The 12,438-nt window shown below is 45.0% G+C and overlaps 3 protein-coding genes across 3 annotated transcripts; 1 reads left to right on the top strand and 2 right to left on the bottom strand.

Moving 5' to 3' along the window:
• Positions 1–302: 302 nt before the first annotated feature.
• On the bottom strand, positions 303–1,623 carry F5J12DRAFT_786435 (uncharacterized protein; the record flags this gene model as incomplete). Its single annotated transcript, XM_051743449.1, has 8 exons — positions 303–353; positions 403–514; positions 580–764; positions 815–871; positions 919–1,126; positions 1,185–1,240; positions 1,374–1,516; positions 1,554–1,623. The coding sequence occupies 8 exons, from the start codon at positions 1,621–1,623 to the stop codon at positions 303–305; spliced, it is 882 nt and encodes a 293-aa protein (XP_051595284.1).
• Positions 1,624–5,876: 4,253 nt separating this feature from the next.
• Positions 5,877–6,416, bottom strand: F5J12DRAFT_897613 (uncharacterized protein; the record flags this gene model as incomplete). The annotated part of the gene is made up of 3 exons (XM_051748037.1): positions 5,877–6,001; positions 6,059–6,256; positions 6,317–6,416. 3 exons carry the CDS (start codon positions 6,414–6,416, stop codon positions 5,877–5,879), a joined length of 423 nt encoding a protein of 140 aa, XP_051595283.1.
• Positions 6,417–6,906: 490 nt separating this feature from the next.
• On the top strand, positions 6,907–7,068 carry F5J12DRAFT_687878 (uncharacterized protein; the record flags this gene model as incomplete). The annotated part of the gene is made up of 1 exon (XM_051740338.1): positions 6,907–7,068. A coding segment is annotated over one exon (162 nt), but the record flags the coding sequence as incomplete, so codon positions are not given.
• Positions 7,069–12,438: the final 5,370 nt, after the last annotated feature.

The following is a 12,438-nucleotide window of genomic DNA, read 5'->3' as shown; positions in this document are numbered from 1 at the left end:
TTGTGGAGGCGAGACCCTCAGCAAAACCTCTCGGAAACATCAGCCTACTATGGTGGACCGCCGCCAGTGGCTCTTACGAGCGACTCACGAAGGTTAGCAGATGTTGCCTTACATACAGTATCTAGGGAATTCATTATGGCATTGGAGGCTCGCAGATGACACAACTATTTTTGGAATTGGCACGAGCCTCGCCCTGAGGACAGCATCTATATGACCTATTCTCACGTACACATAAACTACATCTAAAGACCGTGGGAATGGCCAAAAACTGCTGCCAAGGGTGTGGTTGTTCATACAGTGGATCAGTAAAATGGAGTTTGCTCGAGAGAGCCATGTAGATGATACAAGTCTCGCTAATTTACAGAATTGAATGCTTAATACCCACTCCGCGGAACAGCACACATCAAATTCTGGTTTGTTCTTCGTGCCGAGCGCCTGGTACTCTCTGTTCACGTTTTCGCTCCTCGATAAGCAGCTTATGTTTTGAGTGCCTGCTTCTGCATCTGCCATGATTCTGGAAAGAATACGAGAGGTGGGTTCAGTATTTGTGCTAATGTACATGCCAATTCACAGCCTCACCGTCGGAAGTGAGCCTGATCATCGGTCGGCAACTCAGCTAGTGCGTCGTTGAAGACTCGGGAGATTTCCTCCAAGAACTGGTGCCGTGATTCAATAGCTTTGGTTCGTGCATACGTCCAATCACTCATCTTGACTCGATCCAACAGGTTACACAGCTTGTCGTTTTCTAGAATACTGTGCAGCACCTGATTAAGGTCAGGAAGCAGTCGTGGGATGGTCTATGCGATCAGCCTACCTTGGCTGGTATATGTCCTACCTCAGAACAGAGTCCATAATGGCAAGTCCACGGGATCTGTCCCAGCTCAATTCAGAAGCCAGTGAACACGAGTCCATCCGTACCCTTCCGGTGATATCTTCTTCAAGAGCAAGCTGTTCATCAATAATCTCAGTAGCATCGAGTGTCGTCTGGAGAGCCTTGATCTCTTCCACCATGTTACGAATATTATCGTGTCTTGACGCCGTGGTTTGTGGGCGAAGATTACTAGTAAATTCGACAATCGGTTTGGACATTTCATATTCCGTGCAGCTTCTGCCCAAATCGCCCTTTCTGAACCCATAGCACGGTGGCATTCAGAATGATGAACAGGGAATAAATTAATACTCACAATGGACGAAGTACATGATAGGTTTGAGTGTAGATAGCGGCCATCTCTTCAGGCAGCTAATAGTCACCAGGGTTAGTATGCGGTACTATTGTCAATATTGGTAATACATGCCTTAATGCCGAGGGTTTTTGATATGGCAGCAATTTCGCGCTGTATCCCTTGCATTTGCTGCCCAGGAGTTCCATACACATTGTTCATCCTTCTGCACAGTGTTTTCACTAAGCCGCTGATAGAGGAATCTGGTACGACTTCAGGGGTTTCCGAATTCAGTTCTAAACCAGTGGAAAGCTTCTTGAAAAACGTTATTTTCCCAACCTGGGTTTCGGGGTAGACTGAGTGTAACGTTACAAGTTCAGGAAATACGCGCACACATATAATTTTCAAAGTGCTCAATCCCGAACATAGCCGAGAAGTACTTGATTGCGTGCTTCGTTGTCATCTTACTGTTCTGGCTACCAAGTCGCAAGTATACCCACGGAATCGAAGCCTCCTACTCACCAGGGATCGGTTGTCACCTGTTAATGTAGTGGGGCAGGACTGAAAAAGCAACGTTTAAGGGCATGCTGGACAGAAAGCAAGGAAATGTACCCAATTTAGCAAGGTATAAAACAGTTCCCTGCATTAGTTACCCTTCAACTATTGGCAGAGGAACAGGAAAGGGGAAAGGAGGGTGAGAGCCAGACAAGCACTTGCCTGTATGATTGGATAGAGCTTTGAAGTAAATGGTAGAGTTTGTAGTAGTTCTGACTGAGTAGTCAAGCTGATATGAGTAAGTGGAATGTGAATTCACTGAACTGAGGGGTATAGGCAGAAACCCCTTGGTTTATATACATGTAGGAATGTGCACAGACCATGAGTGCATATGGTAAGTAAAGTGAGTACCTACTATGTATAGTAAAGAATAGAATGGAACATCATAGAATAAAGTGGAGCTAAGTGGAGTAACTTAGCAAGCATGACATCATATGAGTAAAACTCATCTAGTAAGCAAGTCTAGAACCAGTAATGAGAAACACTGTTAACCAGTATTTCCAACATCAACAGCAGCTAAACAGGACCCACTGAATTTCACTGAACAGTCTCCACCATGTCTCATCAGTTTCGTCCTGATGCCAAACTCGAGGCATTGCCAACAAGATGATGAGAGAATTCCTTCAGAAACAACACTAGCTGTTGGTTAGTTTGGAAGTGATAGGCCAATAGGTTGATGTAGCTCAAGCTTAGAAAGAGTTTTCCCGAAAGCCCATATGGTCATGCTGTCTTCTGCCATGGTCCTACTGTTTGTAGTGGAAACTCTGCACTCTACTGGATCACATGCCTGACCCAAATTTGCTGCAAGGTCTTGGAGGATGTTGCCATTGCACCTGAAAGTTGGATTGCAGTGGCTGTAGTCACAGAGCTATTTGCACTACACTTTAGAAAATTGTTGGGGAAGGGGGGAGATTGTTACCCACTTCAATCCGAATGCCAGGGAAATGAATAAGCTGCATTTGAACCCCATCCATGTACAACCCATACTTGGGGAAGGATGGGTTAGCCTCTTGCATAGGTCCCTGAGTTTCAATACCATTCCAATCAGTCTGCAGAGATGTGAACATTGAAGAATAAACAAAAACAGCGAGCAGGACACTCATGGTCGAAGGTTTCTGTGCAAGTGGACCATGGCAACAACCAGTGCAGAGTACAATGTCAATGGCAACTGTGCAATTGCCCCTGTACCAGATGCCCCACATCACCCTCACAGCCCAAACCAATTGGGGGAGATGAGCATGCTTGATGAAGCTTGCAGTATTGAAATCCATATGAGCAGTAGTGTCATGGCCTGATATACTACGAGTGAGATCTGCCTGCCTGGTCAACAATGAACCATATGCTTTCTTGGCATAATCTTCCCATGGTGTGAGGTGGCTTTCATTGTAGATGACATGGGTCCATGGGTTCCTGAGGTAGTACCCAAATCCCACTGCAAAGCGAATGTCAGCTTCATCATTGGCATAGATTATGACAATCAGGTCGTTTGTATGCAACAGTTTCATGGAGTTTCCAACAATGCTACATGGGAAAGCACTGCACTGCTTGAAGCTGTAGAAGGAGATGGTTTCATCATCAGGTATGAGAGTACAACATGACTGTGACTCATCCTGATAATAAGAAAGAAAGACTTGTTTGAACTGGGGAAACATTGGAACTTCTCCTGTTGCCCCCAAAAATCTGTAATAGCAGGTGGAGTCAGATACCAAGTCAATTGTCATCAGCAGTGTCACACACCAAAGGTGTTTGGTGAGGTGGACATGGATACAGCTGATGAATGGAGATGAAGACCATAGCCCTCATGCAAAGAAGGACAGCCAGAAGTGTTGGCAGTCATCCCTCACACAAGAACAAGTCATCAGTGCCAAAGAAAAAGAAAGGGAGCAAGTTAAGTGCTGGCCAAAATTCTTAAGCACCCATGTATGGCATTCCAGTTTTTGGCATATCTCTGCCATTTCTGCAGATACCGAGACCATTCCCACACTTGCTTGTAGTGCTCAGCCATGTGATCTTACCTTCCAAAATTGGAAAGGATTTGCACACTCCACATGTTTCTACAGCACTCCCTCCAAAAGACACTCATTTTGCTAAATTCTTCTGATATGGCCACCTCCATGTCAATCATTTCACTTGTCCCCTTTGCTAGGGACAATGGCTACATATATCTACCAGGAGTTCCTACCAGCTTCCATCCTGAAGCATCCTGGTACATCCCACCCTTGTCTGTGCCCTCTCAGCCCATCCAGCTTGGACAGTGTGTTCTTTTTGTCAGTATGACCTCTAGGAGGATGTTCTTTGGTCACCTCAGGTCTGTCATTTGCTTGGAAAGGACTTATGTGGTTGTTTCAGTCTCTCCAGTCCAAGAAGCATATGGATCCTTCCTCCCTGCTCCCTGCAATGTCTTCATACCAGTCTCATCCATCATTCTTCCAAGATTGTGACAGCTACAGTATAATCTACTGTTCCCCACTCTCCCTGATTGCATCCATGACGAGTATGATGCACATCTTGCCTCCTTGTTGCAAGATACAGCAGAAGACACTCCCCCTTCATCCTCTCTTCCAACAGAGCCTCATTCATGAAGTTTTTATTTGCTTCACTGAGAGGATGGTTTGGGGGGGAAAGTTGCAATCCCCTATGCTCCTGTCACCCCACAGACCCCCAAAACAGCCTCCCCCTAATGCAATTCCAGTGTGCTTTCCCAGTTCCTGACATTACTTGACTCATACTTTGATGTTCTGACTGTCTTTGACTCACCTATTGCCAATACTTACCAATCTTTTGACTTTGCTTACTGATTCTTCACCTTTTGGCTTGCTAATCCTTACCAATGCTTACCAATGCTTTCCAAGACGATTACCCATCACTTACATTCCTTACTCATCAGTTACCAATCACTTACCAAGTGTTTGCACCTTGTTTTCCCAAGGCAACACCCCTGTACTGTATATAAATCACTGTACTTAGATAGCAAAAAAAAAAGAAGACATCAGAGAGCCCCTCTTGCTCACATTTTATCATCACTCAGTAATTCATTCAGCAGCTTTGATAGTTGAGACTTTATTAAGGGTCTAACTATCATCTACTTTGCTTATCCTTGTCTGTCATCAATATACTTCACTCCAAGCCCTCCCTGAGCTCAGTGCAGCTTAGGACATTGAATTAAGTCATCATCCATCCTTCTGTAGGCTGACAGCAGTCTACCCTATCACATTCCTGCTCCTTCTTTGTCAGGAGCACCCCCAACCCTCAGCACTTGTCTTTGAGTGTTGTAGCTTGCAAAAACCCTCCCAAAGGACAGGTTCTACCATTTAGGTACTGCATAGGCACACCACCACTCGCTCTTTTTGTCTTTTGTGTTGGTTTTGGTTGGTTTTCACCACTTAACCACACTTTGACTCACAGCATGGCAAGCAAGTCATTCCATGCCATCCTTGGCTGTCATTGTGCCTAGCTGGGATTCACCAACATCTTCCCTGGCAGTCTCACCCCCACCTAGATTGTTGCTGGCATCTGCACAAATTCCACAAACTGTGCCATCTCCCATGGTTCATGCATATATGGATGAGCAGTTAGATGGTGCAGCAGCCTCTGAGCCACAGCCCATCCCAGCTATATCATGGCAACCATCCCCCCAGCCTATGGCCACCAATGCTGCTGCTGGTGAGTGCCATGTCATCTCTTGTTGCTGCCAGTATTAAGTGTATCAGCTCACTTTTCAGCACTGCAACATTTCTCCAGCAACTTGGGTATACAAGGACTTCATGACGAAGGGCCAATTACAACATGTAAGTAGTTTTATGATATCCCTTGCATATATATCAATCATCCAGCAGTGGAAAAAGCACGGTGGCTTGTGGTTCTTCTTGCAGGACTGACTGATGAGCACCCACCCCATCTTAACACCACTACTGATGGGCCAATTGTTGTGGCCTACAACCACTACAGCAATATATTGGTGGAATCAAGCATCCAGTTTCACCTGTTGCTTGCAAGGAGAGCACAGCTGGAAAGGACTTAGCAATATATACAAGATTTGATGACCAGTGATTGGGATGGTGAGGATGAATTGGAACTGGATGAGGATTTGTTGTAATGTAGCCATTGGTTGTCAAAATGTAGTATCACATTCCATGGCCATGTAAAATACAAATGCTAACATCACCTACGTTTCTTGGAGGGACTAGGAGTAGGAACATCATCATCAGGCTGCTTTAGTGCCTTCTGCATCCATTTTGATTGCTGCATACCCCTCACATTGTCTATGCCAGTCCAGTGCATGGGTACTAGGATTGAGAGATAAATCGAATCCACAATTCAGTGACCACAGCACAAGTACTGACTCATTGATGGAATGGGCAACTTGCACTTTGAATCTTCCTGTTTATGGTCTCTCCTGATAGTTGTTGGCACTGCTAAAGGATCTGCCAGGTGGACTGAATCAGGTGAATCAATGCAATGGGCATCAGGCACAGGTTGCACAGGGCTTGTGATGCCGCCCTCAACCTGCCACAAGGCATTTGATGGTTCCTTGCTGATGGCTGAAACATGTCAGCCATTAATGTCAACAATATTCAGCTGTTGTGATCCTGCTGGCTTACCAATTGGCTGGCAGGTGTTACCCTCAGCCACTTGGCATCTGGCAATCCACTGCTGGGAATCCAGCAACGGTACTGCCTCTGTGGCATCTTCATCCACCATGCTTGTGCCTGTACTGTCATTTCTGTTTGACAGCAATGTTGGTGGAATTTGACAGAGATTGGATTCATTGTCAGAATCAGACCCTACAACTTTGTTCCCCATTAGATAATATTGCTGCACATTTAAGTTCCAGTTGCATTCCTTCATACCTGTTTGCTGTCACAGCTTCCTCCTACCCCCACATCATTTTATCCATCGTCCTTTCGCCTGCTGAGTGTTCTGGTCTCCCATCCAAATCCTGCTTTGCACACATCCTTGCTCCACTGCTGTTGGCCTCTGCCACTGGCATTCAGAGGGACCCTCCAGCATCTCTCCACTTCTTGAAGCTGAATATATTGTTGGGATGCCACTCTTTTCTCTCTTGCCACCATTCTAAGATCACTGTCAACTCATCCTGGGTAAGTTGACTCAGCTCTTTGAAGGGAACCTCAGGTGGCAGAAACTGTGGTGCAATATAAAGTGCAGTGTTGGACATGCTCATTAGTGTCGCAATTATTCTGAATGTGTTCTTGACATTCCCTCTCCTGGTCTTCAATTCAATTACTGGCCTGGCACTGTTGTAGCCTTTTCTGGCTGGCTTTTGTGGCATGGTGTGAATGATGTGAGCAGCAACTGTTGCTCACTAGCATTCTACATGTGGGACAATATTCAAAACTGACTTGGAGTCCCTTGAAGTGATTGGATGTGCATTCCATTGGTGTGGCAGGCTCTCACAGGCATGTAATGCACCCATGGCACCCTGTATTGTATTGTATTGATTCTTATTTAATGCCCTGGGTGTCCAGTATTTGATCAGCACAATCCTGGTTTGAATGAAATCTATGAAATCAATGCAATATTACTAGCCACCCTTCTGTGATTGTATGAAGTGTAGGTTATGATCTTATACTGGTGGTAAGATATGCAGTATACTGACAATTCATGCTATGCTTCATGTCCATATCTATAGCACCCTAGCTGTGTGCTGCCATATACAGAACTATCTGTGCTGGATGCCATGCACTGACATGAATCCTACTCAATCCAGATGTGTGCTGTGGTATGTTGGGTCAATGCCATTGGCTGCTGAGAACTGCTGGTTTATTCTTCTGCATCTAAACATGTGCTGCTGTATGCAGAACCATCCATGCCACACATCAAACCTTGATGTGGATCCTAAGGCAGTCAGGTGTTTACCACTGTTTGCCATGCCCATGCTGCCAGCTGCTGCCACATTGCCAGCATGTGCCAAGCAATATCTGCTGGCTGCTGTGACCCTCCAGAGACTCCCAGAGCAGGTGCTGCCAGGTGCCATGGTACATGTTGCCACAACTTCCCCATGAACTATGCTGCATGCTGCGATGTGCCATAATGTGGAATGCCATATCTGTCAGATGCTACTGCTTCTGAATACAAGGTGCTGCACTGCTGAGCTATCCTGAAGCATGCCGAGGTCTTGTGCCAACTTCCAGTGCTGATCTACACATGCTGCAGCATGCCACTGGATAGGTGACATCTCACACTAGGCTACTCCAGGTACTACAGGGACAATTTGATTGTGGCCTACTCATGTGTTATTTGATAATAGAAGCTGGGCTGGTCCATACAGCAGGGGGATGACTCAATGTAGGGCTTGACCTCTGCTGGCCCATGGGACATGGCCAATTGTCAGCCTCTGCTGGCCCTGTCATACAGTACAATGTAGGTACATTATGTGAACAGAACATGTACTGAGTTCTTTAATTAGAGCATGTCTGCATACTGTCAGAAGAATAAATTTCATCAAGTTTGCAGGTGTGACTTGCCCAGTGATGCCAGCTGAACAATCTTGCATATGAGATTTCAACCCCAGTGAGAAATCGCCATATGCAGAGCAATGTACTCATAGATAGATATATACCATGCATGTCCATTGTCTTACATATGAAATGGATGTGTCCATAGATGTTTTTGCTAGCACGATGTACCCAACACTATACCATGCTAGTCCCTATATTAATGCATAGGTCTAATACCTTTCCTGTTGTTTGCCAATGCTCATCTGCTTGCTTCATGCTTGCTATGCCCAGGCTATGCCAAAATATGTCAAATGAACATGTCTTGTGATTGTGGCATGCCAACTATGCATTCATATGTGACAATTGCCAAACTATTGCCTGCCTGCACACTGCCACCTTGACCTGTCACCTGCCAATAAAAATGCTCACCACTCCCTAATCCCCTCACCAATGGACCCAAATGACAGCCAATGTCCATCCAGCCCTCAAACCATCCAGTCAAGCCAAATCAATACATTGTGAGGTTTGAAAACATTGCAATAACCTCTGCTTTTTTGTTAATCCATATGCCATCAGAAACCTGCCAAATGACCATCAGGATGGGATGATTGGCAGGATAAAACACACCAGTTTCAGTGCTTCATCTTTGTATTTCTGTGCAGGTAGCTTAGTTGATACACATAGTGTAGTCACATTTAGTCACAACACATGGGCAGCCTGTGTGCCAAAACACCAACACTTATATAGACCCCAAGACAGGCCTGCCTAAATAGATTAGCCAGTACACATGGACAGGCCCAAGGGACTAAAGTGAGAGCAACATATGTATGGGCCTGTAAGTGCATTACTACAACATATGGGAGGGCCTGTGGTGGGTAAGGATGTTGAAACATTTAGACAGGCCGGTGACCAATTAAGTATACTGAGTTGCTGTAAGACATGGACAGGCCTGTCCTGGTAGGTTACACCCCTGTTGCAACATCAAGGCGGGCCTGCCTATCATAACATGGAGAGGGTCACAACATAAGGATGGGCCCATCTATGATTAGAATACAAAGTTGGCAACATATGGATGGGCCCAGGAGTAATATCATTTATGGTGTTGCAACATCTAGACAGGCCTGTTCATAATAAGCCATACCCCTGTTGCAACATAAAGATGGGCCCATCAGTAATGTCATTTCATAATGTCACAACATATAGACAGGCCTGTTGACAGTAAGATGTACTGCTGTTGAAACATAAAGACAGGCCCATCATTAATATCATGTAATAGAGTCACAACATAAGGCTGGGCCTGTCAGTAGTATTATGCAATATATGGATGGGCCCATCCACAGTAAGATGTACCTCTGATGAGACATGAAGATGGGCCCATCAGTAATCTCATGTATAGCATCACAACATATGGATGGGCCCTTCAGTAGTATTATTTATATCATCACAACATATGGGCAGGCCTGGCCCCAGTAAGATGTACCCTGTCAAAACATAAAGATAGGCCTGTCACTAGTATCATTTAATAGAGTCACAACATATGGATGGGCCCTTCAGTAATATTATTTACATTGTCACAACATGAAGACAGGCCTGTCAGTAATCTCATGCATAGCATCACAACATATGGGCAGGCCTGGCCCCAGTAAGATGTACCCTGTTGAAACATAAAGATGGGCCCATCACTAATATCATTTAATAGAGTCACAACATAAGGATGGGCCCTTCAGTAATATTATTTATATTGTCACAACATAAAGACAGGCCCAGTAATCTCATGCATAGCATCACAACATATGGGTGGGCCTGGCCCCAGTAAGATGTACCCTGTTGAAACATAAAGATGGGCCCATCACTAATATCATTTAATAGAGTCACAACATAAGGATAGGCCCTTCAGTAATATTATTTATATTGTCACAACATAAAGACAGGCCCATCAGTAATCTCATGCATAGCATCACAACATATGGGTGGGCCTGGCCCCAGTAAGATGTACCCTGTTGAAACATAAGATGGGCCCATCACTAATATCATTTAATAGAGTCGCAACATATGGACAGGCCCTTCAGTAATATTATTTACATTGTCACAACATAAAGATGGGCCTGTCAGTAGTCTCATGCATAGCATCACAACATATGGATGGGCCCTTCAGTAGTATTGTTTATATCATCACAACATATGGGCAGGCCCAGCCCCAGTAAGATGTACCCTGTCAAAACATAAAGATGGGCCTGTCAGTAATCTCATGTATAGCATCACAACATATGGACAGGCCCTTCAGTAGTATTATTTATATTGTCACAACATATGGGCAGGCCCAGCCCCAGTAAGATGTACCCTGTCGAAATGTAAAGACAGGCCCATCAGTAATGCTGTTTAATAATGTCACAACATAAGGACGGGCCCTTCAGTAGTATTGTTTATATTGTTGCAACATATGGATGGGCCTGTCAGTAATATCATCTAATAGCATCACAACATAAGGACAGGCCCTTCAGTAGTATCATGTATATCATCACAAGCAAATGGACTGGGCCCATCTAGCAAGATGCACCCCTGTTGCAACATAAGGACAAGTCCATGTATGGTATTCTTAGGCAGCAGAAAGGGAGATCCAAGCTATCTACATATGGATGGTCTGTGTAAGGCATTCTCAGGCAGCAGAAAGGGAGATCAAAGGGATCTACATAAGGATGGGCCCATCCATGGTATTCTCAGGCAGCAGATAAGGGAAAACAAAAACCAGTGTTACAACATAAGACAGGCCGATCTGTCCACTGCAGGATTACAAACCCTTGGCACTGCATAAGATGGGCCAAACCATCATATCATAGATAGCTCACCACAAATGGACAGGCCTATCCATAATTGGGTTATCCCCCTGTCACAATATAAGACAGGCCCAGGAAGACAAGAAATGAAGAAAGTGGAACCTCTTGCACTATAGAGTATCTGAATTTCCCACTATAAATTGTGTTTCATGTTGGATGATTTGCCTATTTAGTTGGAATCTCAGGTGCTGGTCTATGTAGCTGCAAGCCAGGCTCCACCATTGGAGCAGATGGGAAACACACAAAACAAACAGCAATGCTATTCCAGAACAATGCATCATATTTTTATCTGAGCCTCTGCTTCATATATGCATTCAGGATTATTGACTTGTACTGGTATTGCTGTCATGCTGTGGGAATCATTCATAGGTGGGATAAAAAATGTGACATCCACATATCTCATCATCTATCTTTAACCTCTGACTCTTCCACTCTCCAATCACCATCACCACTCTCACCATCAAACTACTCCATCATCTTGTCATCAGAAACATGTTGTCACTTGTCATCTCGCAAGCTCTTCAAGAAATCGCCTGAGCTTGATGCTATGGCCAACTGCATCCTTCAAATTTACTTCAAGGATATTGTGGAAAGCAGCAAGCTGGGAAAGGCAGACAAGATTGCAAAGTGGAGAGGTGCCATCAAGGCAATAAACAATGAACTAGTGCATCATAGCATCATCACATTTTTTTCACTAACTGATGCATTCAGGATGCTGTATGCAACCTCATCACTAGGATGGATGAGATTCCAATGACCCTCATCAGTGTTGACATGTTCTTAAAGTGGCATGAAGACCTTGGCTCAATCAAGCACCCATGGCCTGAGTGGAAGACCACCCTATCCCCTTCCAAAACCAATGTTGCCAACCACAAGTGGCTTGACATTGTTGAGCATCAATATGACTATCACCAGTTGGGCCTCCCTATGCCCTGCATGGTGCCAACACCAACACCACCTGCTCAAGAGACTGAAATGCTTATGAGCGACAAAGGAAAACAGAAAGCAACCAAGGCAGAGGTGGAGCAAATGATAGCAGATAGCTCACACAGGATGGAGGTGGATGATGAGGGTGAAGATGAGGTGCCAGAGAAGGAGGATGACAAGGAAGAACCAGTGCAAGGCAGGCAGAAGTGCAAAGCTGCCACAAAAATGACATCCCATTGATCCAGACATTGATCCTGCTCTAGGAAGGCAACAGCAGAAACCAACAATGATGAAGACATTCCTGCTCAAGGCCAATCAAAATGCAAGCCTTGTCCACTGTCAGATGGACTTTATGGTCACACTGCCATAGCTGCCAGAAGGATGCCTTCCCCCAACCCCCATTCCTGTGAGTCGTGCTGCAGATGCAAGGTCCAATGCTACAAGAACCCTGGGAAGTCCTGCTTCCCATGCAACAGTTGCAAAATTCGATGTAGCCATGCCAAA

This window comes from Pisolithus orientalis, assembly GCF_024613125.1.
Source record: "Pisolithus orientalis strain OTSU chromosome Unknown F5J12scaffold_57, whole genome shotgun sequence".
Taxonomy (NCBI): Eukaryota; Fungi; Basidiomycota; class Agaricomycetes; order Boletales; family Pisolithaceae; genus Pisolithus; species Pisolithus orientalis.
This window is presented reverse-complemented; position numbering and strand designations above follow the sequence as displayed.